Source organism: Peromyscus californicus, unplaced genomic scaffold (assembly GCF_007827085.1).
Source record: "Peromyscus californicus insignis strain IS unplaced genomic scaffold, ASM782708v3 Scaffold_3__1_contigs__length_106647218, whole genome shotgun sequence".
Lineage (NCBI taxonomy): Eukaryota > Metazoa > Chordata > Mammalia > Rodentia > Cricetidae > Peromyscus > Peromyscus californicus.
Genome location: NW_026294551.1, coordinates 71652045 through 71679721, shown reverse-complemented (window position 1 = coordinate 71679721; position 27677 = coordinate 71652045). Strand labels below are relative to the sequence as shown.

Here is a 27677-nt window from a genome sequence, read left to right as displayed (position 1 = left end):
GGCGGGGCTTACGTAGCGGCGGAGGCGGGGGCCAAGCGCGCAGTGTCTGGGCCCGGACTGGCAGCGTGGCGAGATGGCCGCGGATTCGCGCGCCAAGGCGGCCACTCTGGACCTGAGGCGCCGGCTGCTCAGGTACCGGGTGCGGGCTTGGAAGGCGCGCACAGCGCCCGCCCCGAGTCCCTGACTTCCCCGCCTCTCTCAGCCTCAGCTTATTAGAGGCGGCCTTGGGCCACCCCCTGGCTCCGGGACGTCCCCTGCCCCGGGGTGCGGGCTTTGCCCCTGGCAGCTGCCTGCAAGAGGAGCTGGGCCTAGCCCGGGGTGGGCAGTCGTGTCACAGGCAGGGTTAGAAGTCTGCTCGTAGCCGGTGAGAGGGACCCTCGGTTCCACGTGGAGAGAGGAGGCAGTGGCTGGAGCTAGCCACCCACCCCAGCCAGGGGCAGTAGGGCCCCTGAGATGGCAAGAAATGTTAAGGGCTAAGACCCAGCTCCTAACATGGGGCATTTCCGAAAGCATCTTTCACCAGGACTAGAGGAACTGATGTTATGTGCAAGCAAAATTGAGAGGGCCACCAAGGCTTAAACAATTTTGTCTCAGCAACTTTCTGCCCAGTCCTGCTCCTCATATAATGAGGAGGCAAGCTTTTGTCCTTTCCAGAAACTGGGAAGGAGCGAGGAAGATGAGTGTAGTTTCCCACTCGGGTCTTTAGACAAGGCTGTCCGTCATTCTTTGCCTGTCCCCACAGCTCTTCCTGCAGACTCTTTTTTCCTGAAGATCCTGTTAAGATTATCCGAGGCCAAGGGCAGTACCTGTACGATGAGCAAGGGCAGGAGTTCCTGGACTGTATCAATAACGTGGCTCATGGTCAGTATGACGCCTCACCTTTGGTGGGGCAGGAGAGGAGGCTGAGGCTGTACATCTGATTGGCAGCCCGGGTTGAACAGAACTACCATCCGTGGGCAGAGCGTCCCCCAATCTTCGTGAAGGAGCCTGAAATGGCTAAACCAGGCCGGAGTTAATGGTTCAGGTGTTAGGGTCCAAGTTCCACTTGGAACTCACAGCAAGCTGGACATGTAGCCTGCCCAGTCATGACCACCAATGCAGCATGATCTTGGCCCTGGGTAGGGTCATGACAGCAGGCCTTCAGCCCCATTGACTGTTGTGGGGGGACTATAGGAAACTGAATTCAACCAAACTGGGGCCACCAGAGCTGATGGAGGAAAGGAAGGCTATGAGTTAGAAGGCACTTTGGAGACAGATAAAGGTTAAAATCCAGGACTCTCCCAGCACTCAAGCAACAGAGGCAGGTGGATCTCTGTGAGTTAAAGGCCAGCCTGGTCTGCATAACAAGTTTTAGGACAATCAGGGCTTCACAGAGAGATCCTGTCTGCGGGGAGGGGGGGGGGGGAGTGGGGGGTGTTACTTAGTCCTCAGAGCCTTGTTATTCATTGGCCAATAGACAAAACTCAACTAGCAACACACCTAGCTTGACTCAGGTGTTTTGGATAATTGTGTTAATACTGTTCAACTGCTTTGACTATGCTTGATAAGCGCTCACTAACTCTGCTCTCTGTTCCTACCCCTGACCCTCTGACCATCCCCCTCCAGCCGAAGGTGAAGGTCTCCAGATAGCTCTCTAAAAACATTGGTTTTTCCAGATAGTGTTTCTACAGGACCATCTTTTACTTCTGCTGGAATCTCCTCAGAACTTCCATTGCAGAACATCATCTCTGTGCTCCCCCAGTCCACGCCCCTCTCTCCACCTTGTCCTCATTAACTTCATCCTCCCTGGAGGGGTCTGCAGATGGACCTGAAGGGGGATCTGGTGGGGCTAGCTGAGTAGAGTCGCCCATGTGATGGAGGTGACCCTCTTGCAGTTGGGCACTGCCACCCTGTCGTGGTCCAAGCCGCACATGAGCAGAACCTGGTGCTCAACACCAACAGCCGATACCTGCACGACAACATCGTGGACTATGCCCAGAGGCTGTCGAAGACCCTGCCGGAGGAGCTCTCTGTGTTTTATTTCCTGAATTCTGGGTAAGTGAACTTCGGCCAACATGCCCCGCTGAAAACAAACCCCAAGAAGAAAGTTACCCGGGTGGGTGCAGCATAGTAAAGCTGCCTGGGGCCGTGGAGTCCACCGCAGGGAGAGGCTTCGGAGCTTCCTGGCTGTAGACTCTGGAGCTTTTCCTGTGGGCTCCAGGTTCTTCCTCTGTAGAGGACACCATCGTCTCCCCTCCAGGCACACTGAGGCTTAGTGAAGTCACGGATTTCTTTAGTTCTTCCTCACGGATTCAGCCCTCAGGTGTGGCTCAGCAGGCTTAAGGGGCATCAAATGGTTCCTCAGAGAAATGCGACATTATGGAAGGGTCCTTTTCTGGAGCAAGAATACAGAGTCAGGCCCAGAAGCAGCGAGGGACCTGACGTGACTGTGCCTCTGTGTAGATGCTAAGAGCTCCTGAGGTGGTAGCTAAGGGAGGAGGCTGTCCCCCGCCCCTGAAGTATTCTTGTCAAGGTTGGTCACCCCCTGGCACAGCCTGGCAAAGGCCCTGTAACAAGAAGGAGCCAGGCATGCTTGGTGACCCAAACGAGGAAGGAGTGTGTGGTCCCCTAACCAAGTGGGGGAAGGTGTGTTTCTCTTAAGACCTCTAGAAAGCTATAGGGAATGGGGTGAGGGTTGTTTTTGTTTTTTTCTGGTGGTGGTAGTGTTTTTGATGGTTTTTGTTTGTTTTTTGTTTTCCAAGACATGGTTTCTCTGTGTAGCCCTGACTGTCCTGGAACTCACTCTGTAGCCCAGGCTGGCCTCGAACTCACAGAGATCCGCCTGGCTCTGCCTCCCGAGTGCTGGGGTTAAAGGTGTGCGGCACCGCCGCCCAGCGATGTTTGTTTTTAGTATGTGTGAGTGTTTGATGTTTTTAATATATTTACCTGCACATATGTCTATACATGGTGTGCATGTCTGATGCTCGTAGAGTGGTTTCAGATCTCCTAGAACCGCAGTACAGACAGCTGTGAGCTTACATGTGGGGGCGGAAAACAGGTCCTCTACGAGAGCGGCCGATGCTCTTAACAGCTGAGCATCTCTCCAGCCGCCCTCCCCCCATAAAGGGTTTTAATCAGGAAAGCGATGCTATCATGATGGGGAGATGAAGAGAGGCTAGTGTTGGGCCCTTGCACCGGGAGTGGCAGCCATGACAGAATCAGGAAGATGATCACCACATGTCTAAAGAACATTCCAACAGATAGCATTTGGTTATAGGAGCAGCCGCAGGTGCCATTGCCCCTTACAGGCTTCAGTCTCCTGAAGAATCTAGCAGTAGACTTTACTATCTTCATTTCACAGATAAGAAGCTGCAGGGACTTGGTAGAGCGCTTACGCAGGGTGCACAAGGCTTTTCCATCCCTAGTACCACAGTATTAAAAGGTGGGGGAGGGGAGGAAGTAGGGAGCTGGTTAGGAGCTGGAAGAGCCTAGACTGGGTCCCCTCTGTAAAGAACAGGGAGATGGGCACAGGAAAAGCAGTTCCTGGTGTCTCCCTCCACCAAGTTCTTTTTTTTTGTTGTTTTGGTTTGGTTTTTTGTCTGTTTGTTTTTCGAGACAGGGCTTCTCTGTGTAGTTTTGCGCCTTTCCTAGAACTCACTCTGTAGACCAGGCTGGCCTCGAACTCACAGGGATCCGCCTGCCTCTGCCTCCCGAGTGCTGGGATTAAAGGCGTGTGCCACCACCACCTGGTCCACCAAGTTCTTCTGTGTGGATTCCAGTGACTTTATGCTACCAACTCCCTTCACCTGTTTCTCGGCAGTTGGACGGCTGTCATTCTCCCTAGAGAGGCTTTTTCCTCTTGCTTCCAGGCTCTGGTGTCTACCAGCTGCTGGTGCCGCTCCTCCTCTGTTCAGTAGGGCAGGTCCCATCCTTTTTTCCCCCTCTGTGATTTCATCTATCTGCTTGGAATTTTAAATTCCATGAGCTGGGCGTGGTGGTGCACTCTTTTAATCCTAGCCCTCAGGAGGTAGAGACAGGCGGATCTCTGTGAGGCCAGCCTGGTCTACAAAGCGAGATCCAGGACTGTTACACAGAGAAACCCTGTCTCAAAACAACAACAAAAAAGTCATCCATGTGCTGGTGACTTGAAAATCTGTTTCACAAACCCAGATGTTGGAGCTGGAGAGATGGCTCAGCAGTTAAGAACAATGGCTGATTTTCCAGGGGACCTGGGTTTTTGTATGGTTTTTCGGTTTGTGCTTGTTTTTGTTTTTTATTTTGATGTTTTTGTTGTTTTCTTTTTTGGTTGGTTGTTTTTTGTTTTGTTTTGGGTTTTTTTGGGGGGGGTTGTTGCTGTTGTTTTTGCTGTTTGGGGTTTTGTTTTTTGTTTTGTTTTGTTTTTCAAGACAGGGTTTCTTTGTGTAGTTTTGGTGCCTATCCTGGATCTCGCTCTGTAGACCAGGCTAGCCTCGAACTCACAGAGTTCCGCCTGGCTCTGCCTCCCAAGTGCTGGGATTAAAGGCATGCACCACCACCGCCCGGCTGTTTTTTTGGTTTTTTTTAATTTTTTTGTTTGTTTTCTTTTTGGTTTTTCAAGACAGGATTTCTCCATGTAACAGCCCTGGTTGTCCTGGAACTCACTCTGTAGACCAGGCTGGCCTCGAACTCATAGAGATCCTCCTGCCTCTGCCTCTCAAGTGCTGGGAGTAAAGGCATGGGCCACCTGTGTGTGCTTGGAAGAAACCCCACATGCAGTCCTCCCTAATCTGCCCCAGGGTCATCTCTCTTAGCTCATCCCCGTAGCTCTCACCCAGGCGGCCTGCAGGGCCTCCTCACTCTCGCCTCACTCCCTTGAGAACCACCCAGAGGCTGCCTCCTAAAGAGACCAGAGTCACGCCCTTTCTTTGCTTCACAGTCTCTTTTTGTCTTTGCATGCTGCTGAAGAGACAGGCAGGCTCCTCCTTAGTCCTGAGAACACCGCCCTGCATGTCTCTCCACTTCTCTGCCCCAGCTTCCTTGGCCTGAGTATACCACACAGAACAAGGCCTGTAGTTCTGTTCCAGAGTCCTAGAACCTTCCTCAGGATTTAGGGCAAGCATTACCTCTTTGCAGATGTATCACTGACCCCACTGTGGCTAAGGTAACCGTAACAAAAGGTTACAGACTTGGAGGTTAAGCAACAGAAATGTATTTTCTCAGGCCACACATGGTGGTGCCTTTAATCCCAGCACTTGAGAGGCAGTGGCAGGGGATCTCTGTGAGTTTGAAGCCAGTCTGGCCATGCAGTGAGCTCCAGGACAGCCAGGGTTATGTGGGGAGAGCCTATCTCAAAAAGAAAGTAAAAATAATGTTACTTTCTCAAAAGTTCTAGAGGCTAAAAGTCTAAGACCATTGTGTCAGCAGGGTCTGTGTCCTCTGAGGCCTTGCTCCTTACCTAGCACGTGACTACCCTCCCACTCACCTCACAGGGTCTGTGCAAATGCCTCTGATAGCTCTGTGAATCCACCTCACAGGGTCTATGCAAACGCCCTGGTATCTGTGAATCCACCTCACAGGGTCTGTGCAAATGTCCCTGGTATCTCTGTGAATCCACACCATTTCTTATATGGACATCAATCAGATTGGGCTGGGGTTGCCCCAAGTCCTCCTTTTAACTAACCTGCTTAAAGGCCTCGTCTCCAGCCGGGCGGTGGTGGCGCACGCCTTTAATCCCAGCACTCGGGAGGCAGAGGCAGGCGGATCTCTGTGAGTTCGAAGCCAGCCTGGGCTACCAAGTGAGTCCCAGGAAAGGCGCAAAGCTACAGAGAAACCCTGTCTCGAAAAACCAAAAAAAAAAAAAAAAAAAGGCCTCGTCTCCAAATGAAGCCACATGCAATTCATTCTGAGGTACTAGGAGTTAGGGCTTCAATGTAGTAGTTTTAGGAGAACACATTTTATCCCATAACACCCTCTTACCTACATGGAGCCTCATGTAGGTTTTCTTCAGAACCCTATGCCCAGTATTGACACTTACAGAAATGATCACTCTGCTTTCATTGTTTGGCTTTCGAGATAGATCAGAGCTGGGTAATGATGGCATATGCCTTTAATCTCAGCACTCAGGAGGCAGAGGCAGTTCAAGTCATAGTTCAAGGCCAGCCTGTTACTCTACAGAGTTACAGAGTGAGTTCCAGGACAGTCAGGGCTATTATACAGAGAAACCCTGTCTCTCAAAAAAACAAAACAGATGTACCATAATGTAAGTTTTAAAAGGGCACCTCCTGTTTTTGCCCTCCTCCTGATACACAGAAGGTACTAGATGTTGCCAAGAGAATGGTGTCCTGAGATGCTCTCAATAATGGAAGGAGCCTTCTCCATGGGAAGCGCTTGGGTGGTGTTCCAAGTAATGCCCGTATTTTCTGTCACAGGTCAGAAGCCAATGACCTGGCCTTGAGACTGGCTCGCCAGTACACAGGACACCAGGATGTGGTGGTATTGGACCAGTAAGTACAACTCACGACCCTGCTTCTCCAGAGGCTGGACTCCACAGGCCTGTAAGGGTTCTGACTTTGGGGACTTAAGCGGAGAAGAGGCAGATACAAGGCCACTAGAAACCAGTGTGACATGAAAACCGGACCCCAGTGACACTTCCCTGGAGGTCTTCAGTCCACCTTTCTGAGAGAACAGCAGCTGGGGAGTGAAATCATCCCCACAGCATTTGGAGATTCAGTTGACTGCACGAGAGACCAAAGGCCATTAGAGACCAGTTAAGATTTAAAATGTATTGTAACCCTGTGCCCCCACTTTACAGAAGAGAAAACTGAACCCAGAGTGGTCAGGTGACTAGAATTGTGGCATGCCAGTAAGTGGCCTTGCAGGAAGTCACTCAAGCCTACACTCATCCCCAGCTCAAGGACTTGGTACCTGAGTGAGAAAGATTGCCCTTCCCCACTGTTTTGTCCTCAAAAGTGGTAGACAGTGGTTCGGGCTGATCCAGGGAATGAACACCAGCAGGGCCTAAGCCCACGTCCTCCTTCTCCCTAGTGCTTACCACGGTCACCTGAGCTCCCTGATCGACATCAGTCCCTACAAGTTCCGGGACCTGGATGGCCAGAAGGAATGGGTCCATGTGGTATGCACACCTACATCAGCAACAGGTCAGTTTCCACCCCCAACCTAGCTGACATGGTAGTGTCTCTCCCTACAGGCTCCTCTCCCAGACACCTACCGGGGCCCTTACCGAGAAGACCACCCCAATCCAGCAGAGGCCTATGCCAGTGAGGCGAAGCATGTGATCCACACTGCACAGGAGAAGGGCAGGAAGGTAACCACACCCATGTCAAATCCTCTGAGAGCCCAGACAGTTGGAGAGTAGAATGAGCCCAGGCCTGATGGCACAGGCATTATTCTAGCTACCTGGACGGTCCATCAAGACCAACCTGAGCAACTTAGGAAACTCTATACAAAATCATTTTAATTTTTTAAAATCATTTTAGTATTTTGTGTGTATGGGTGTTTTGCTTACATGTATATCTGTCTACCATGTGTGTGCAGTGCCCCTGGGGGTTAGAAGAGAATGTTGGATCCCCAGGAACTAGAGTTATAGATGGCTGTGAGTCACCATGTAGGTGCTGAGGATTGAACTCAGGTCCTCTGAAAGAGCAACCACCACTGAGCCATCTGTCCAACCCTGGAAAATTTTTTTTAAAGTTAAAAAAAAAAGTGGGAAGCCTGGTGTAGTAGCAGCACCTTCTGTCCCAGCTCTCAGGAGGCAGAGTCAGGTAGATTTATTTGTGTTTAAGGCCGGTGTAGTCTATATAGGGAGTTCCAGCCAATCAGGGCTGGAACTGGTTCCTCATCTCAAAGAAAAGGAGGGTGGGGGTGCGGAGAGAATGTCAGAGAGCCTGCCTAGGATATGTGTATGAGACATCCTGGACTCAATTCCAGTACTGAACCAAAGAGCAGAATAGGACCCTGATTTTTGATTTGAGAATCTAGTGTGGAGAGGCGATGAGGCTCGTTAATGTCCAGCCTACTTTTAATATACTAGAGAGTATGGACCCCAGCGCCCAGGCTGGAGCAGTGTAGATCTAAGGAGGCTCCTTTGAGGAGGTTACTATGGAGTTATGTAGTTAAAGGTAAGATTTAGCCATTCCAGGGAGGGCAGGAGGCAGGAAAGGAAGAGCTTCCTGAACAGGAACCTACACACAGATGAGAACCTTGTGACTGGGGCCAGGTAGAGCAGGTTGTCAGATGGGCCTAGACAAGTAGACAGCATACCCGAGGACTAGGCTGTTCTCTGTCTTGAGTTGTATGCCGGGTATGTTTCACTAGGGCAGCCTAGAGACAGGGACCACGAGGCTGCCTTCCCAGGGCAGTCAATGGGGATTCCGAGGAGAGGCAGACAGGAGTGTATGCCCTGGGGGAACAAGGCCCATGGTGCTAGCAACTGGGCTCTCCAAGACTGAAGGAGGAACCAGCTAACAAAGTGTTCAGAAAAGAAAAGTAGGCTGTGGTGCCAGAGAGGTTGGCAGAACTATCAGAGGGGCTCCGATGCTCCACAAACACTTCAAAAGAACCCATGGTATTGGACGTGGTGGCACACGCCTTTAATCCCAGCACTTGAGACAGAGTGAGCAGATCTCTGAGTTTGAGGGTCTACAGAGTTCATTCGAGGACTGCCATGGCTACACAAACCCTGCCTCAAGAAACCAATAGCAGGCGAGGTTAAGAGCACTGACTGCTCTTCCAGAGGTCCTGAGTTCAATTCCCAGCAACCACATGGTGACTCACAACCATCCGTAATGAGATCTGGTGCCCTCTTCTGTCATGCAGGCAGACATGCAGGCAGAACACTGTATACATAATAAATAAATAAATCTTTAAAAAAAAGAGAGAGAGAGAGACCAATAGCTAGCTAGATATAGGTAGACAGATGGATGGATGGATGATAGACAGACAGATAGATAGATAGATAGATAGATAGATAGATAGATAGATAGATAGATAGATAGATAGATAGACAGACAAACCAACTTCCCACTCCATCAGTAGTCCCATGAGCCCTCCAAAGCAGCCCTAAGTGGGAACACAGTGGGGAAAACATGCTTGGGTGAAGGGTTTTAAGAAGGACAGAGATGATGATCTCAGTGTCTGCGCTAAAGCATCCTCCCAAGGGCGATATGAGAGACAGGAAGAGGTATCCCATAAAACTGCATCTACAGTAGCTGGGGACAAGAAGTGGACTCAGATGTGACAGCCATGAGACAGTGGGTGTCAACAAGACACATTAAAGGAGGGTATAGGTAAAGATGAAGCCACATTTTTGTTCTAAGGGAGGTGAGCCCGTTGCCAGTCACCACATGGGGACTGGGAAGAAAAGGTTTAGGAGGTGGGAATTTAGTTGACTGGTGCAGTACAAGAGGATGGAGGCATCAAGGGGGCGAGTCACACCCTCAGCTGTGACACAGCATCCAAAGGAAGGGGCGTTGCCTGTATTAGCAAGGCACACTGAACTCCTCTGTCTCATCCGCAGATCGCAGCCTTCTTCGCCGAGTCCCTGCCGAGTGTGGGTGGGCAGATCATTCCCCCTGCTGGCTACTTCTCCCAGGTGGCAGAGTGAGTAGAGGGGCAGGCTCTGCCCAAGGGAGGGCAGTCTTTTAATTTTTAAATTGGGTTTCCTGAGATCTATTCCAAATTCCAACTATAGCCTGGCCTGCCTGCCTGCCTGCCTGCCTGCAGTTTCTGAAACAAAACCCTTAAAGAAATAATGGCCCAGAGAAGGCCAGCCATTTGCCCAAATGGAAGATTCAACACCCCAGGACTTTCCAGAGTCTCACCACAGTCCTGTCTGCCATCTCTCCTCCACAGGCATATTCGCAGGGCTGGAGGGCTCTTTGTCGCCGATGAGATCCAGGTTGGTTTTGGCCGAGTAGGCAAGCACTTTTGGGCCTTCCAGCTGGAGGGGAAAAACTTTGTCCCTGACATTGTCACCATGGGCAAGTGCATCGGCAATGGTCACCCTGTTGCCTGCGTGGCCACTACCCAAGCCGTGTCAAGGGCATTTGAAGCCACTGGTGTCGAATACTTCAACACGGTGAGTAAAGCTGAGGACAAGGGCTCTGTTAGCTGTCACTCGGTCACCACGTCCTTAGTCAGTGAAGGCTTCAGGGCTTTCACTGTGCCCAGCACACAGACTTCTAAAATGCCATCCTCCAGGAAGCTACACATCAGGTTTTTGTTTACTGTGTGTGTGTGTGTGTGTCTGTCTGTCTGTCTGTCTGTGCGTGTATGTGTCTAAGAGACAGAGACCGAGACACAGACAGAGATAGTGACTCACTGTGTAGCCCTGACTAGCCTGGAACTCACTCTGTAGACCAAGCTGGCCTCAAACTCAAGAGATCCACCTGCCTCTGCCTCTCAAGTACTGATGTCAAAGGTGGGTGCTGCCTCACCTGGCCCACGTCAGATTTTTTTTTAATACTGTAAAACATCTTTCAAAATCAATCTAAATGCTGTCACAGATAAGGTTGTATAAAACACACAGAGTGCAAGAGCTCCTTCCCTTCCAGCAGAAGCTGCCTACCTGTGGCAGATGCTGGAGTTAGAAAGCTGAAGAACCTGAGTGAGAGGAGTGAGTGTCTTGGTCAGCTTGGAGACAGGAGGTCCACATCATGTCGTGGAGGAAGGATGGTTCCCTGTCCTTGGAGCACAGGCCAAGGTTTTTCCCTAACTGAAGCTCACACACAGCTAGCTTGGTAGCTCTGAGACTGCAGATGTAAGGTGGGAACAGGCTCGGTCCTCAGCCAGAGCCTCCTCCCATCACAGAAACAGTCTATGTTCCTGAACATGGCCAAACTATGCAAGGGGTGTGTTGCTTGGCTTTGCTTTTTTTGTCTTTTGTTTCAAAGTGCTGGTGATCAAATGCAGGCCTATTAGTGCTATGCAAATGCTCTGCCACTGAGCCATGCCTCTGGCCTCCCAAGGAAGGGTTTCCTTCAGAGAGAGATGAGCTCTAAAGTACCCTTTGGAAAAATCTCTGGCCATCAGTGTAGAGAAAAAGGTGGAGTCAGGAGACTGGATCTGGCCAGGAGCAGGAATGGACTTGTGGACTCACCATTATTTCCACAAAAAGCCATTTGAATTTTTAAGGAAGTCAGCATTTGGCAAGATGTCAGACAGGCAATGAGGGTCAGTCCGAGCAAGGGAAATGGCATCTGCCCTGGTGCTTTCAGCAGACTTTACTCTGCCCAAGTGACAAACAGCCTCTGCCCTGGGTGGGCTGGATGTCAGGGCAAGAAACACTCCTAGACTTGATGTCAGGGCAAGAAACTCTCCTAAACACTGGAGAGCCTAGCTCAGTGGACACAGAATATCATGGTCTGCTGTGAGAATAGAAGGGACATCCCAGGCAGGAAGTATACTCAGGGCTGGGGGACAAGTAACAGAGACAGAGAAGTCAAGAGCAAAGTCCGTAGCTTCGCAGTAGTTAGCCAGTTGTGGAGGGAGGTTGTTACCTGGAAGGTGGATGACCCAGTGGGGCCTGACCCTGGCATAAGTGCATAAGCTAAATTCAGCCTTCTCTCTGTATAGCACTCCTCTAGTTAGCTGGCTACTTGACCATTTTTGTTAAGGTTTTTACATTTATTTATTTATTTGTGTATGAGTGCATATGCAGCTACTCGTGTGTGGAGGTCATTTGCTCTTTCCATCATGAGTTCTGGCAATCTAATTCAGTCCACCAGGTTTGACCACAAGTACCTTAACCCGCTGAGCTATCTCACGAGCTGTTTGATTACTAAACCTGAGAGAAGCTGTCACCTCAGATAAAAAGGAGGATCCTGACTCTGTCTGACTTGCATCTATCCTGATGTTTGTCCCTTCACCGGTGATTCTGAAACCATGTTCTTTATTCTAGTAGCTCTTTGGGGTTTTTTTGTTTGTTTGTTTGGTTTTGGTTTTTATTTCGACAGGGTTTCTCTGTATAATTTTGGTGCCTGTCCTGGAACTTGCTCTGTAGACCAGGCTGGCCTCGAACTCACAGAGATCCACCTGGCTCTGCCTCCCAAGTGCTGGGATTAAAGGTGTGCACCACCACTGCTCAGCTGTGCTTTGCTTTTACTTGAACTCTCTCATAATGCACATTCACTCTAAGGATTCTGTACTTCTCACCTGACATTGTATTACCAAGAACCACCTATATTGTCGCTGGCTTGTTTTCCCCGCTTTATAACATCCACACTTGACTCCTCCATATCTGCTGATGTGCTCTGAGGCTGTTCCCTGTTTCTTGTGAACAGTACAACTATGAAAATTCTTAACAGTCTGTTCTCCATGTGCAGAAAGATCAGTCACAAATTAACCCAGACATGGAATTGCTGGGCCAGAGGGTGTGTCCATACTCAATTTTAAAAGATAATGAAATGTTTTCCAAAGTACTTCACAAGTCAAAATAGCTAACCAGTAGTGTACTGTTTGGGGTTTGTTGTTTTGTGAGACGGTCTTACTGTGAAAAGCCCTAGCTGGCCTGGTACTGAATACATAATCCATGGGACTTGAAACTGATTGGCAATTGTCCTGTGCCAGCTGAGTGCCAGGATTACAGTTCACTTCCATGTTCTACTTCTCATCAACACTTAAAATTTTACCAGTCAAGGGAGAAATAAAAGGCTGGTCCATGTGGGTTTGATACGCTGTTCCCCAAATTCAGGTTTTGTGAAGCATCTCCATGTCTTTTAGAGTTTTAGATTTTTATGTACCTTGTTGTGTACACACAAAAGAGGACACCTTGCTGGAATCAGTTCTCTCCTTCCACCAATGTGAATCCCAGAGATCATGCTTATAGACAAGACCCTTTACCTGCTGGGCCTCTCCACAGTCCTCTTTCTGCTTACTGTCCGTGTGTTCCCTCTTCTGTGAAATACTAGGTTGTGTCTTTTCCACTCTTTAGTTGGTAGTGCTTGTGGAAATTCCTATGTATATGCATGTCTGTGTGTTTGTGTGAGAGATACCCATGCAAGCACACATATCTAGGTTAAGCTTAGTGTCCTGCCAATAGTGTATTCTGTGAATATATTCATCCAGTTGACAGCAGTCTTCACTTCCTTTATATATTTATGAGAAACCACAAAAACATAAATTATCAATCATCTGTTTTGGTTTTGAGATGGATCTCACTCTGTAGACCAGGCTAGCTTTAAACTCATTCAGATCCTCCTGCTTCTGCCTCCCAAGTTCTGGGATTAAAGGCATGCACCTCTGTGCTACTTGGTACCTGGATTCTAGGGATCAAGCATCAGACTTGCACATCTGGCTCTTACCTACTGAGCTCCCTGGTCAGCTCACTGGCCTGAAAATTTTTACCATCTTATATGAAACTAGGCAAGGCAGAGGCAAATGGACTGCTGAATTTGAGGCCAGCCTGGTCTACATAATAGTGAGTTATAGGTCAGCTAGGGCCTACACTACCTAGTGAAGCCCTACCTCACAAAATACATTTTAGATGATCCAATTTGTCTAGTTTTTTTAGTTGTTGTTGTTTGTTTTTTCATTTTATTTAAATTTATTTTAACTTTATTTTATATGCATTGGTGTGAAGGTGTCAGATCCTGGAGATCTGAACTTACAGACAGTTGTGAGCTGCCATGTGGGTGCTGGGAATTGAACCCGGGTCCTCCGGAAGAGCGGCCAGTGCTCTTAACCATTGAGCCATCTCTCCAGCCCCTTGTTTTGTTTTTTAATGGTTGTTGCTTATACTTAGGAAAGACTGCTGAACCTCCAAAAAAAAAAAAAAAAAAAAAAAAAATCCTATGTAAAAAGAGCTGACTTAATATCCTGGGTATGCTGGGCAGTGGTAGCACAGGCCTTTAAACTCAGCACTCAAGAGGCAGAGGCCAGCCTGGTCTACAGAGTTCCAGGACAGCCAGGATTGTTTCACAGAGAAACACTGACTCAAAAAACCAAAAAAAAAAAAAAAAATAGTAATAATAATATCATCCTGGGTGAGAGGGACTTGCAATATAGTAGTAATAATAATAGTAATATCCGGCCGGGCGGTGGTGGCGCACGCCTTTAATCCCAGCACTCGGGAGGCAGAGCCAGGCGGATCTCTGTGAGTTCGAGGCCAGCCTGGTCTCCAAAGCGAGTTCCAGGAAAGGCGCAAAGCTACACAGAGAAACCCTGTCTCGAAAAACCAAAAAAATAAATAAATAAATAAAATAAAATAATAGTAATATCCTGGGTAAGAGGGACTTGCAATACAGTTGAATACACATAGGGCATTAAGCATTTTGCCCAGTATATGAGAATGTTTATATTTATCTGTCTACAGTGATGTTTGTGGGCTGGAAGTGTAGCTCAGTGGTAGAACACATACATGTTTAGCAGGTACAAGGCCCTTGATTTGATCCCAGCACCACAAAAAAGACATCTTTATAGATCAGGGCAGTGCTCGAGCCCAAATACTTTGCCACTAAGCTATATCCCTTAGGTCTGTCTTGTTCTCCTCCCACACAATTTAAAAAAAAAAAAAAAAAAGCCGGGCGGTAGTGGCGCACACCTTTAATCCCAGCACTCGGGAGGCAGAGCCAGGCGGATCTCTGTGAGTTTGAGGCCAGCTTGGGCTACCAAGTGAGTCCCAGGAAAAGGCACAAAGCTACACAACGAAACCCTGTCTCGGGGGGGAAAAAAAAAAAAAAACAGGACCTGACAAGACAGTTCAGTCCATAATATAGTCTGCCCTGCAAACATGAGGCCCAAGTCCAATCTCCAGAACCCATATAAAAGGCTAGGCTTAGTGGCACAGGCCTGTAACATCAGAGCTAGGAGGCAGAGACTGGATTCCTGGGCTTGCTGGACAGCCAGGAGAATCTAATTGGTCTGCTCCAGATCCTAATGAGAGATTCTCAAAAAAACAAGATGGATGTCTCCGAAGAACATCCACCACATCCAAGGTTAGGTTAACCTCTGCACCCATATGGACATGCACCTGCACACACATTTTTGAAAAACGGTTGGCCAGGAATATGTAAACCAGGCTGGCCTCAAACTCAGGAGATCCACCTGCTTTTGCTTCTTGAGTGTTACTGACATACAGGTGTTTGCCACTAATCCTGGGGACACCAGGACAGGGTTTCTGTGTAGCCATGGCTGTCCTGGAACTCACTCTGTAGACCAGGCTGGCCTCTGCCTAAGTGCTGGGGTTAAAGGCATGAGGCACTACCACCCAGCCAAGTCCTATTAATACTATCATAATGAGAGTATGATTTCAGCATACAACTTGAAAGACAAATACAATCTATTCTAAGCTATCAGAATCTTGTAGCTTTTTCAAATATTGTTGTGCCTCTGTCTTGTAAAGTCACATTTTTTTTTTTTTAAAGTTGGCTTGTTTCCACGGTTTTGAGGCTCTGGTTTTTCATTTTTGGCACTAGAGGTGGGTATCACACTGTTGATGAAGCTATCCTCAAACTCCTGGGCTCAAACAATCATACCTCAGCCTGCAGGTGGGATGAGTTTATGACTTTTGTGGTTTGTTACTTTGCATATACATGCTGTGTATGTGGAGGAGTGCTGCATGTGTTCCCCAGAACACATACCAGTCAGAGGACCACACAGTGGAGTGGGTCCTCTCCCTCTCACCTTTTCCCAGGTTCTGGGTCAATCTCTGCAGGCACTTTACCTTACAATCCATCTTATTTTTCACTGTGTGGTATGTATGCACATGTGAATGCCAGGAGAGGGTGCCGATTGTCTTCTAAGGCTTTCTCTTACTTGGAAAGTTTCTTATTGAATATGAAAGCTCAGTGTTTCCCTCCTGTCAACCACCTGCCTCCACCCTCTCACCTCCACTGCTAGGATTAGACACATGCAGTTCTGCCCAGCCTTTTACATCAATGCTGGGGATTCACGTCCTCATATTTGCGGTGGCAAGTGGTCTTACCTACTATTCATCTCCCCAGTTACAACACATTTTATTTTTTGGAGAAAGGGTCTCATTGAGTCCAAGCTGGCCTCTAACTCATTGATTACAGACATACACCACCACCCCTGATTTTTCAGTGCTTAAGACTGAAACCAAGGCTTCCAGTTTGCCAGGAACTCTTTTTCAAGACAGTTTCTCTGTGTAATCTTGGCTATGCTAGAACTAGCTCTGTAGATCAGGCTGACCTCGAACTCAAGAGATCCACCTGCCTCTGCCTCTCAAGTGCTGGAATTAAAGGTGTGCACTACCACTATCCAGCTTAGGTAGGAACTCTTAACCGAGCCAATCCCCATTTCTGCTTGTTTGGCTTTTCAAAAGATTTGTGCATCTTTGTGTACCATGTGCATGCATGGTGCCCACAGAGGCCAGGGGAGGCGCTGGACCAGTTCTCTCTTGCTTACCTTATACCTAACCTGGGTTGAAGACCCCCAGGAGAGACCAGTTTATGAAGAGGACAGCCCCAAGTGTAAAGGTTTTGGGTCTATAGCCTTCCCTATTGTCTTTTTGTGGCAATTCCACGGTATCGTGGTCCATTTGGCAGAGCATCTGACATTGCTGTCCCCTGGTTCAGTTTGGAGGCAACCCAGTGTCCTGTGCTGTGGGACTGGCAGTCCTAGATGTCTTGGAAACAGAACAGCTCCAAGCTCATGCCAGTAATGTGGGCAGTTTCCTAATGGAGCACCTCAGCCAGCAGAAAGCCAAGCATCCTATTATTGGGGATGTCAGGTAAGGTTCTGGACCAACAGACATGACTAACCAAATACCTGCTAGGGGTTCAGCACTGTTCCATTTTCCTACCTTGGGATAAAAATGTCGGGATAAAAATGTCTACATCCACTCTCTAGAAGGAACTGGGATTCTGAAGATCCCCAGCCTTTCTCCAGCCCACATCAGGATCACTCTCCAGGGTGAAGGGGGTGGCTGAGGCCAGGGCAGAGTGAGGCAAGGACCATGGCTGTAAAGATGTCACCTCCTTCAGGGGCACTGGGCTCTTTATCGGTGTGGATCTGATCAAAGATGAGACCTTGAGAACACCAGCAACTGAAGAGGCAGAATACTTGGTCTCCAGGTATTTCCAATTGCCTTCCCCAAACAGGAAACACTGTGGATCTGTTTAGCCTCAAGCAATTAGCCTCTCCAGCTGTCTAGGCCCTAATCCTTGGCTGAAAGCCTGTAGCAACCAATCTGAGACACCCACCCCTCTACCAGACCTACTCCAACCATGAAAAACCCTGGGTTTGAATGTGCCTTCTTTATTCACATTGTAAAATGTGTTCATCTACCTACACAATAGTAACTGGCCTCAGCCAGCATATCCACTCTAGTGGGGATCGGGGATTGTAAATTCAGGTTCTTAATTGTAGCCACCCCAAGCAGGGCTGGGTTTTGCCCTGGGTCTGACCCCACTTTTTTCTTTCTGGGACAGACTGGAGAATCAAAAAGAATGAAATCATTTTGTATGTACCCCTCAAGCCACCAGCACCTGGACTAGGTAGAGGTAATGAGTTGGATAGGCATGGTGATATGGATTATAATCAGAGCCTTTAAGACCTGGTCCACAAGGTGAATGAATTCAAGAATAGCCTGAGCAACTTAGTAAAACCTTGTGGAACTGAAAGGTGGCACACACCTTTAATCCAGCACTCAGAAGAAGAAGCTTACTCTGAGCTGGAGGCCAGCCTGGTCTTACACCAGTTCCAGGACAACCAGGGCTACGTAAGAGGCAGTGGCAGGCTCAGCACAATGGACAGTGTACCTTGGGTGGGGACCAATTAATTGATCACACTTTTATCTTCAGGTACAGTTACAGGACAAAGAATGAAGGCTGTAAAGTGTCTTGTTCTTACAGGCTGAAGGAGAACTACATTTTCCTGAGCACTGATGGCCCTGGGAGGAACGTCCTGAAGTTCAAGCCTCCAATGTGCTTTAGCCTGGACAATGCACAACATGTAGTAGCAAAGCTGGATGACATTCTAACCGGTACACTTGATAGAACCCTTATCTAGATAGCATGTATCAGGGCCTGGGTTTGATCCTCAACACCAGTAGCTAGAGCCTCCCTGCATGCACCAGGGAACATAACAAGACATTCCAAAGTATCTTCTATGTCAGAAAGCTCAAAAGCATGGCTTTTGTAACCATTACCTACATGCACTAAAAGGCTGAATCAATGTGGAACATAGGGCTGGACATGAAAATAACCAGTCTTTGCACCAGCAGGATGGGCATGCTGGCAACCACCTGTGATCCCAGTATTTGGTAGGTGAACAGGGGAAGATGATGTTCAAGATAATCCTGGGCTGCCTTCTATTTTGAGAGGGAGGAAGGTCCTCACATTAGGCGGGGCAGCGGTGGGTGGTACCTACCTTTAATCCACGCTTATGCATGCCCTAAATACTAATGACTAGAAAACTTCATTTTATCTTCAAGCTAGGGGCACCCTGAATTGCTGAGGGACTAAAATGAATGGCTGACTGCAATGAAGTGCTCCTCATAACCTCTAAATCACTCAAGGTCAAGAGCTGTCCAAGGTCTCCCTCAATTTATGTAAGGAAACTACCAAACTGTAAATGACTATATACCAATGTGGTTGTTATACAAAGCTCAGATCTCAGCAGACAGAAAACCAGCACTTAAGTGTTAACCAGTTAAGCCCAATTCCTAGTGGATGTTTCAAACTGGCACAGCTCTAAGAGTTCTTTGTGTATAGAATATCAATGATTAGGCTTCACTAAAAGAACTGCTCTGGGCTCACCCATGGGACCATCTGCATTAGGGAAATGGTGGGACACAAGCCTGGATAGACAGGTGGACCCAATCTCTGTAACTCCAAGCACCCTAGAAACTGAAGGTAAAGAATGGGGAATCATGTAGGGTAGATTGGTGGTCATCTGTGGGTCTTTTTTCTAGACATGGAAGAAAAAGTAAGAAGTTGCAAAACACTGAGGATCCAGCCAAACTCGGTCAAGCACCCTCCAGGTAAGTGGGACTTGTTTATTCCCACCTCCACCAGGAAGTCAGTCCCCAATGCTACAACTTGCATTTGCTGGATAATGGGATAGAAACGAAGGATTTGGAGCATATGTGATAAAACATTCTCTAGATATGGAGGCTACAGGAACAAAATGGTGACTGAAAAGGTCAGGCAGCAAAACAGCTGAAGGACCCCTGCTACAGGAGACCCTAGCCCCAGGAGTATCTGGCACCTCCAACACTGGGCAAGGTCTCACAGAGCATCCCACACTCACCCAGGCGTGGGGGTTTTTTAATTTTTATTTCAAAAGCTTGGATAGCTTCAATATCCAGGTCGTGGCAAAATCAGGACACGTGTAAAATACCTTACAATACATTAGATTCCCAAAAGGTACCAAAAAGTACAGTAAAATTAACACTTCCATTACTGGAAATGTATGACACAAATAATATAAAATTAAAAGGTGAAAAAGGTGACACTGGTTTCCTAAGATACAGTTTACTCTTTACAACCAGGGTCCACAGGTCCAGGCTGCAGAGCGGCAGCAGGAAGCAGACCCTCCAATCTAGTACAAGGTAACCTGGTAATAATAAAATCAGCCCCCTAAAGCCGCTCTGGCCTCTGAGACGCCACACGCTGCCTACAACTAGAGCTCTGGAATAGTAAACAGGAGAGTGATTTCCGGGGGAAATTTTAAATAAGATGCACATGGGACAGGCCATAAAAGTTTGCCAAGTTAAATTTGGTACATAATTGTGTTCACTCCGCGTCCAAACAAAGCGTGTGCGGTCGTCAGTCGGCCGCTCCTGCTGCCTCTCAGTATGGCTTGTAGTTATTCTGATGGCCACCGCGTCGCTGGCTCTTCCCGTAATTTGTACTACCCTGACCTAGAAATAAGAACAATGTTGTGGCTACTACTTAACTGTACATTTTTACCCAGTGCCAGGCGCTTACCACATCCTCACAATGTAACCTCTGCACACCAACACCAGCTTCTCACACTTTACTGAGAAGGAACTGGAGTAGAGCTCCATGGGGTAGCTCCAGTGCCTGAACCAGGCCTGTCTGACTCCAAAGCCCCTGCTGCAGTGGCCCCTGCACTATCTGACCTGCCTCCCCTAGGAGGAAGTAGATGGGGCCTCCCTCTCCTACTTACTGTAGTCGTAGCCGGGGCCGTAGCCGTAATAGCCATAGGGCGAGTAGTCGTAGCCGCCATAGCCGGGCCCGTAGCCCTGCTGGTAGCCGTAGCCCTGGTTCCAGTAGTTGCCGTAGCCCTGATTCCAACTCTGACTCTGACCTGTGGGGGGGAGCAGGGCACAGGGGCCCATGGACCATTTAGCACACGCAGGAGCTAGGATGGAGGAAATCCTGCCCTTTGGGTGGCGGGGTTACTATGGCAACTCAAGTTGAAGCCAAGAGGCTACTGTTCTGGTATAGAGGGCCCTAGGCCCAGCCTTGCAGTCCAGGCGGCCAGTAACTTCACTTGGGAGTATAGGAAGCTTACTCACACTCAAAATCACCCTCTGATCACCTCCACCCTCCCTTGGCAGCTTTGCCTTGAAAAAGATGCAGTTCAGGCTTTGGAGTTAGAGGGGCCTGGGATGGAAGGAGCTAAGCGCCTGGCACAGCTTTGCCTTTCTGCCCACAGGTATGTGTGTACCAAGACTCAGGACAGCCACAAAGCTAAGCACAATCCACTGTGCCCCCATCATTCTCCCAGTGCAAAGTAAATGCCCCCTTGGCCTGGGGCCCCGAGCTGCACAATGAGGAGAAGGCTCTTTCATTCCAAGGAGCCATGAGCCATAGCAGCACAAGCACACAGCCTCCACCCAGGAAAACCACTCCTATCCCTGAGCTGTACCCACTTCACACCCAGCCCGCCCACCCTACTACACAGAACACCAAGAGGCAATCCCAAGACAGGCACAGAAAGCTCCTTGCAGGCAGGGAAAGTCTTCATCCAGCTTCCACTTACCTCCACCTCCACCACTGCCTCGGTTCCCTCGATTGCGGTTTCCTCGGCCCCCAGAGCCATACTGCTGTTGCTGATACACCTCTTTGGGCTGGGCAACCTTGATTTCACACTAAAAGCCAAGAGGACACTGGGTCAAGTCCTATGGGACAGCTCACGGTCGGGATGCTGCAAAGACCTCTATGTACTTCAGCCACAGCAAACCAAAAGTTTAGGGATGCAAACAGGTTAATTGGAGAAGCTAGCTATACTGGGCAAGGTCAGAATTCCTAAGGGCCGCAAGTACTAAGCTTTTTAACTCTTCTCTTTTTACAGAAGATATTCATCCTACTCAAATACTCTAACAGGACGGCAAACCAATCTCCAGGCTTTGTTGGAAAGCCATACTGCCTGCCACCCTACTCTCTGAGCACTGGTCCATTGAGATCAGCTTCACATCTAAATTGGAATAGGACCCACTCAGACTCACTTTTATGCCTGAAAACTTTGAAGGAGACATAAATGCTTCTACTTAATAGTGTATGCTTCTAAAGACAGTCCTGACATACTCCCAATTAAAAAAAAAAAAAAGCCAGGAGGTGGTGGCACACGCCTTTAATCCCAGCACTCGGAATACAGAGCCAAGCGGATCTCTGTGAATTCAAGGCCAGCCTGGTCTACAGAGTGAGTTCTAGGACAGGCACCAAAACCACACAGAAACCCTGTCTGGAAAAAACCATGAAAGTAAAATCGAGCTAGGCATGGCACATGCCTTTAATCCCAGCTACCCTGGAGGCAGAAGCAGGCAGAAGTCTTCAAGTTGGAGACTAACAGGTTCTATAGAGGGAGCTCCAGTCCTGTCAGGACAGCAGTGAGATGCTGTCTCCAAAGGGAGCAGGAAGATGCATATTATTCTCCTACCATGCTAGGCCTTACACTTTATCTTACTGAATTAAAGACACTGAGTAAACTGGGCAGTGGGAGGCCTGTGAGTTCAAGGCCAGCCTGGCCTAAAGTGAGTTCCAGGACATCGTGGACTATACAAAGAAACCCTATCTCAAAGGACACTGAGTAATTTGAGTATTTATTTCGAAGGCCCACCAACAGCAGTTTTCACTCCCAAAGAGGGCTCAAAAGGCTCTTCCTACTACTTCACATTAGGGCGCACCAAAAAAAAAGTCATTGTCCTTGGAATAACTAAGAATGCCCCACCCAACTGTCTGCTTTAATCCCCAGCCCAAGCTTTTAAAACTTCCAATGAGAGGGAGAGAACTCTCCTGGAGCCTCACCCTACCTTATCTGGCTGCTACTCCAGTTCTCCAGTAAGCTCAACTCAGAGCCACACCTTCTATCCTCCTAACCAACTTGAAAATCTATCACTACTAAACATGACTCCACATTTACAGTCAGTTCCAGGATCCCAGGGAGCTTTTTAAGTTTTTGCCTACAGTAGGGTTGACTAAAGCACATCCAAATGGGAGAAGCTCTAGAGCAGGAAAAATATCACTACAGATGGAAATTTCTGAGCTCTACCATATTCCTTCTGGAAGACCACTGCAAGTCTCATAATCCCTGGACTGTACACTATCATCCCTAACACTAAGTCAAGCACCAAAGAATCTAGTCAGCAGTTCTATTCACAGGAGCCTGGCTTCCCCTTTGCCTCCTTACACCCATTTTGGTTTTTATTAATGCAGCTTGTGCATACAGTGTATGGTGTCTACAGAGGCCACCAGAGAGCAGAGTCCTTGAACTGTGGTTACAGGCTTATAACAGATGGTTGTAAGCCATGAGGGGTGCTAGGAATGGAGTAGGGTCTTACTGAAGAGCCAGTGCTCTTAGCCACTGAACCAGCTGTTTCCAGCCCAGCTTCTCTTTAAAGAACTAGACCATCTGATTTTAATCAGCATTGTGTACTGTACAAAAACACTAAGGTCTTACTATAGGAAGGAACCCAACCTCATCTATATCTCTAAGAGCCAAAGGCAAGTAAGGCAGAGTTCTGAGACCTTACCTTGCTTCCACTGACAGTATGAAACTTTTTCTCCAGAACTTTCTTCACAGGGTCTTCCTCTTTAAATGTAATAAAAACAAAACCCCGTCTTTTGTTCAACTTGGGATCTATTGGAAGCTCAATGGCTTCAATCTGTGAAAACATAATAAACAAAGCTCAGGTTTAAATCTCTAGTACCCCAGAACATATAAACCTGCTAAGAAAAGACCACTGAAAAGTTAAGAAACCCTACTAATACTCCAGTCAGGCAAGGCCAACAAAGACCAGGAAGAAACAGAAGCCATACTCACCTCCCCAAACTGGCCAAAGTATTCTCTGATCTTTTCCTCTGTGGCTTCAGGGTTCAGACCTCCCACAAATATTTTCTTCACAGGATCCTTCTTCATAGCCATAGCTTTTTTAGGGTCAATAACACGACCATCCAGCCTGTGTTCCTTCTGGTCTAAGACCTGTGTAAAACAGAATTATATCAGGTTCTAACCAACACAATTACACAAAATGGGCCTTAATTGACTTCCTAATCCAATGTTCCCCAAACTTCCCCATACAGATGAACTCCTATAAACCAACCCCCACCAGCCTTTATCCATGCTCTACACTCCCTCTTCCTAAGCAGAAGTTCCAACTTTAGACCCACCTCCTTTCATTAAGGCAGCAGTGACACAGAGTAATCTAGTGCTGAAATCCTCTCTACTCTGCATAAATGCATGCACTTTCACTTTTCCTGAGATTTAGGATTTGAGATCCCCATTAAAACTATATAAAAAGCCAGGCAGTGGTGCTGCACGCCTTTAATCCCAGCACTTAGGAGGCAGAGCCAGGTGGATCTCTGAGTATGAGGCCAGCCTGGGCTACATACAGAGTTCCAGGAAAGGCGCAAAGCTACAAAGAGAAACCCTATCTCAAAAAAAAAAAAAAAAAAAAAAGCCTGTATATAAAAAACACCTATCCACACAGCAATCTTGGACTTGCAATCCCCATAGTAAAATACTTAACACCAAGCCCATGCATAGGGATATAAAAAAGGCAATAAGGGAGGGCTGAAGGCCCGACTCTAGTTCCTGCCCAGCTCACTGCCCTCCTGCAGGATACTCAATAAGCTTTTAAAATAATATGAACTGTAATCCTCCAGAATCACTCACTCACATATAACCCACTTAATCTGTACTATCCCCCAAAACAGGAATTTAAGCTCTTTGTCCCATCAAACACTGCAGTGCCCATAAGTTCCTTAGGGCTCAGAATCCTAACAGACTGCTGCTAAACACCCAGCTTACCTTCTCCACACTGGAAGAATCTTTGAACAGGATAAACCCAAACCCTCTTGATCGTCCAGTGTTGGGATCCATTTTAATTGTACAGTCAACGACCTCTCCAAACTTAGTAAAATAATCCTTTAAATCTTTTTTGCTGGTATCCCAGCTCAAACCACCAACGAACATTTTTCTGAAAGGGAGACAACGATCACAAATCTTAGGAGCGGGCTATGATTTTTACAAAAGTCTGACTCGGATACAGTTTCCTGGCAAAGGCTTGCAAAGCGACTGCCCCATGGGCCAGTCTGCGAGGGCGCCCCCTTTCAAATTAATCCCTCCTGTGTTACTCCGCAATCCCGACTCAACTGGAACTCACAGCAGCTGTACGAGATTGTATAGCCACACGCTGTGTGGGGGAAAATAAGGCCAACCTGGTCACAAACGTGACCCATGACCCATCACAAGTTTAAATTAGCGTGTCCTGCACTCCTCAATCTAAGCGAGCTCCTTTTCCGTTCCTCCCCCGCCTCCCAAGAACCGGTGCGGGGGAACTCTTGAGCTTCCTGGGGCCGAAGAGCGCCCCAGGGTTCAGGCCGTGACTCCGCCCCTCGACCCGAGGCAGGCTAGGCCGGGCCCGCCGCGCGCCAACTCCGCCCACGCAGCCCAGACGCAGCGCTCGCAGCCCGATTCGAGGTCGACCGCTTTTCCTCTTCCGGGGCCTCCCGCCTCGAGGCCCGCTGCAGCCTCAGCACCGCGCGAGCAGCCCAGGGCGGCCGCCAAGTCGACCCCGCAAACTCCTGCAAACTCCAGTGCGCGTAACCGCGCCTGGGCCCGCCGGAGAGCGCGCCAAGGCACCGCTCGGCGGGCCACCCGCCCCTCCCCCCGCCGCGTGGCGCCAACAAAAGGCTGCCCCGGAACAAAGGCGGCGGCCCGGCGGCCCGCGGCCGCACCTACCCCGCGTCCTCCTCGTTCTTGCTGGCGTTGATCTGATCACCCTCGGCGCCGTTCTGGTTCCCGCTCGGGGTGGCCGTGGTCCCGCCCCCAGACGCGGCCGGGGCTGCGGGGGCCGCTGCCCCAGCGCCGGGCTCGATCGGGGCCTCGCCTTCGGGGGCGGCCTCGTGTCCGTTCTCGGTGGCGCCCGTCGTCTCCATGGGCTGCTCCTCAGCCGCGTCCGACATGGTCGGCCAGGCCGCAGCGGCTCCTGCAACGAGCGGCGACGGCACGTCAAGGCCCCGCGGCACTCCCCGAGCTCCCGCCCACCGCCCGCGGCCCGGCCGCTTACCTCGCCGCCGATGACGCCGCGAGGCCCTACTCGCCGCGAGAAGGCGCCGCGGGCTTGGCCGCGCTCACGCTCGCACCCTCGGGGACTCGTCCGCGTCCACCGACGGTGTCGCTCCGCTCGGCCGCCGCCGTACACAGACCGCGGGTCAGACCTCAGCTCCCTCCCGCGCGGTGCCACCGCCTGACAATGCCAACTCGTGGAGCTCTTTATAATGCCGGAGCCGGGGACCACCTCGTAACAAGAAATATTCCCATTGGCTGAAGCCAACCGCCACTCACCATTGTCCTGGCGTCTTATTGGCTGCTGCCGCGCGCGCGCTCTAGATCCGGGCGGGCTTTGTCCTCATTTTAGAACGCGCGCGAGTCGGAACCGCGTACAGTTCCGGTCATCCGGCAGGCTCCTCCAGTGTCCCTTGCTGCCGGGCAGAACACGGTAGTCTGTCATCTCCTCTGCACACCCCATCCAACACTAAACAACCCCGGCCCCTCAAAAGGGGATAATGAGCCGGAGGAAGTCCCTAAATTCAAGCTCGCCTGGAGGAAGTAGCCGACTCTTATCTTGGAAGTGGCACCAAGATAAGAGGTGCGAGGGTCATCCGAGGCCTTCAGCGCGGCCTCCTAAGCCTCGGTGTCCGGAGAGGCCGGTGCTCTTGCCCTCTTGCAGTGATGCTGGCTAGTGCGGTCCGTGTTGGTCTGGCGGCGTGACCGTTGGACTGTGAGGTTCCCGGGTTCAGCTTAACACCGATAGATACCTAACATCGCATTCATGTTTAGTTTTGCTTTTAATTTTTTTTTTTTTGTTTTTCCGGAGCTGAGGACCGAACCCAGGGCCTACTGACCTTACCTCCTAACACTCCTTTTCACCCCCTCTGTGCCGGGATTATGCTGCACCACCACCATGCCTGGCTTAATTTCATTTATGCTAGAAGACTTTTTTTTTTTTTTTTTTTTTTTTAAATAAGATCTCTTTCGCCGGAGGCGGTGGCGCACGCCTTTAAACCCGAGCACTCAGGAGGCAGAGCCAGGCGGATCACTGAGTTCTAGGCCAGCCTGGTCTACAAAGTGAGATACAGGACAGGCTCCAAAGCTACACAGAGAAACCCTGTATGGGGGAGGGGGGGTGACATGTGCCACCCTGTCTAGTCTAACAATTTGTTTTGGGGGAAAATACTATTAAATCATGTATGAGGTGTTGTTAAAGAGGGCTACTTCTCTTTTAAGCATTAACCACAAGGCTTTAAAGGCCTGAGTTATCCCATGATTTCTGTGCATACATGCATACACAGAAATGTTTGAGTGTGAGCACAAATGTGCTAGGGTCTGCATGTAGATGTCAAAGTGTCAGTCTTCACTTTCCTTTTTTGTGTTTTGTTTTGGTTGGTTGGTTGGTTTGTTTTTCCGGACAAGGTTTCTCTGTGTAACAGCCCTCACTATCCTGGGACTCACTCTGTAGAGACCAGACTGGCCTTGAACTCACAGAAATCCACCTGTCTGCCTTCCAAGTGCAGAGATTAAATCAAATCCACTTGCTTCTGCCTTCCAAGTGCTGGGATTAAAGGTGTGAGCCACCACAACCAGTGAAAATATTTTTATTTGTGTCTGCAAAGTGTGTTAGTCAAGCCAGGCAATGGTGGCACACGCCTTTAATCCCAGCACTTGGAAGGCAGAGACAAATGGATTTCTATGAGTTTGAGGCCAGCCTGGTCTACAGAGCAAGTTTCAGGACAGCTAGGGCTACACAGAGAAACCCTGTCTCAAAAAACAAACAAACAAACAAACAAAAAAAAGTGTGGTAGTCAAAACACTTTGTGGAGTGAGAGTCGTTCTCTCTTCCATTTCTCTACGAGCTCCTGGGATTGAACTTCTGCCGCCAGGCTTTCACAGACAGGCCACTCGGTTTTCTCACTAGCTCTCCACCATGGTTTGAGACAGGGTCTCCTTCCCTGCTTCGTCTCCCCAGGCTAATGGGCCCACAAACTTCTGGAAATTGTCTCCTCCCTTGTTCATGCAGTAGTGCTGGGATTACAGATTCGTGCGTGGGCTTCAGCTGTGGGTTCTGGAGACCTGAACTCAGGCCCTCATGCTTATGCTTTGCCCACTAACCCTCTCCACTTTTTTATTTTTTTTATTTTTTTTATTTTTTTGAGACAGGATCTCTCTACCTATCCCTGACTCTCCTAGAACTCTATATAGTCCAGGCTGGACTCAAATTTACAGAGATCAGCCTGCCTCTATCTCCTGAGTGCTGGAATTAGAGATGA

At 49.0% G+C, this 27677-nt stretch overlaps 2 protein-coding genes across 5 annotated transcripts; one reads left to right on the top strand and one right to left on the bottom strand.

The window, feature by feature from the left end:
- Positions 1-21406, top strand: Phykpl (5-phosphohydroxy-L-lysine phospho-lyase). 3 transcript variants are annotated; one of them, XM_052757955.1, is made up of 13 exons: positions 1-132; positions 743-861; positions 1875-2034; positions 6387-6461; positions 7003-7090; positions 7166-7282; positions 9494-9576; positions 9829-10054; positions 16512-16666; positions 16920-17009; positions 17790-17920; positions 18851-18919; positions 21202-21406. In XM_052757955.1, the coding sequence occupies exons 1-13, from the start codon at positions 74-76 to the stop codon at positions 21228-21230; spliced, it is 1401 nt and encodes a 466-aa protein (XP_052613915.1). In that variant the 5' UTR covers positions 1-73; the 3' UTR covers positions 21231-21406. The 3 variants fall into 3 exon arrangements, with proteins under 3 accessions (XP_052613915.1, XP_052613914.1, XP_052613917.1); XM_052757954.1 differs by lacking the exon at positions 21202-21406 and having other exon boundaries at positions 18851-19081; XM_052757957.1 differs by lacking the exons at positions 16920-17009; positions 21202-21406 and having other exon boundaries at positions 18851-19081.
- On the bottom strand, positions 19196-25633 carry Hnrnpab (heterogeneous nuclear ribonucleoprotein A/B). Of its 2 annotated transcripts, XM_052757958.1 has the most exons (8): positions 25418-25633; positions 25090-25336; positions 24157-24325; positions 23170-23328; positions 22880-23011; positions 20890-20998; positions 20071-20211; positions 19196-19801 (listed from the first exon to the last, which is right to left on the bottom strand). In XM_052757958.1, the coding sequence occupies exons 2-8, from the start codon at positions 25311-25313 to the stop codon at positions 19731-19733; spliced, it is 1005 nt and encodes a 334-aa protein (XP_052613918.1). In that variant the 5' UTR covers positions 25314-25336; positions 25418-25633; the 3' UTR covers positions 19196-19730. The 2 variants fall into 2 exon arrangements, with proteins under 2 accessions (XP_052613918.1, XP_052613919.1); XM_052757959.1 differs by lacking the exon at positions 20071-20211 and having other exon boundaries at positions 25418-25628.
- Between the last annotated feature and the right edge of the window lie 2044 nt (positions 25634-27677).

Bases quoted from the DNA above. Each gene is read 5' to 3' on its own strand.
- Hnrnpab (XM_052757958.1), bottom strand. From the start codon at position 25,313: ATGTCGGACGCGGCTGAGGAGCAGCCCATGGAGACGACGGGCGCCACC. The intron at 23,012-23,169 runs GTGAGTATGGCT...ATGTTTTCACAG, and splicing joins ACTTTGGCCAGTTTGGGGAG to ATTGAAGCCATTGAGCTTCC. The intron at 20,212-20,889 runs GTAAGTGGAAGC...TCCCCCCCACAG, and splicing joins AGGCAGTGGTGGAGGTGGAG to GTCAGAGTCAGAGTTGGAAT.
- Phykpl (XM_052757954.1), top strand. From the start codon at position 74: ATGGCCGCGGATTCGCGCGCCAAGGCGGCCACTCTGGACCTGAGGCGC. The intron at 9,577-9,828 runs GTGAGTAGAGGG...TCTCCTCCACAG, and splicing joins TACTTCTCCCAGGTGGCAGA to GCATATTCGCAGGGCTGGAG. The intron at 17,921-18,850 runs GTACACTTGATA...TCTTTTTTCTAG, and splicing joins GCTGGATGACATTCTAACCG to ACATGGAAGAAAAAGTAAGA.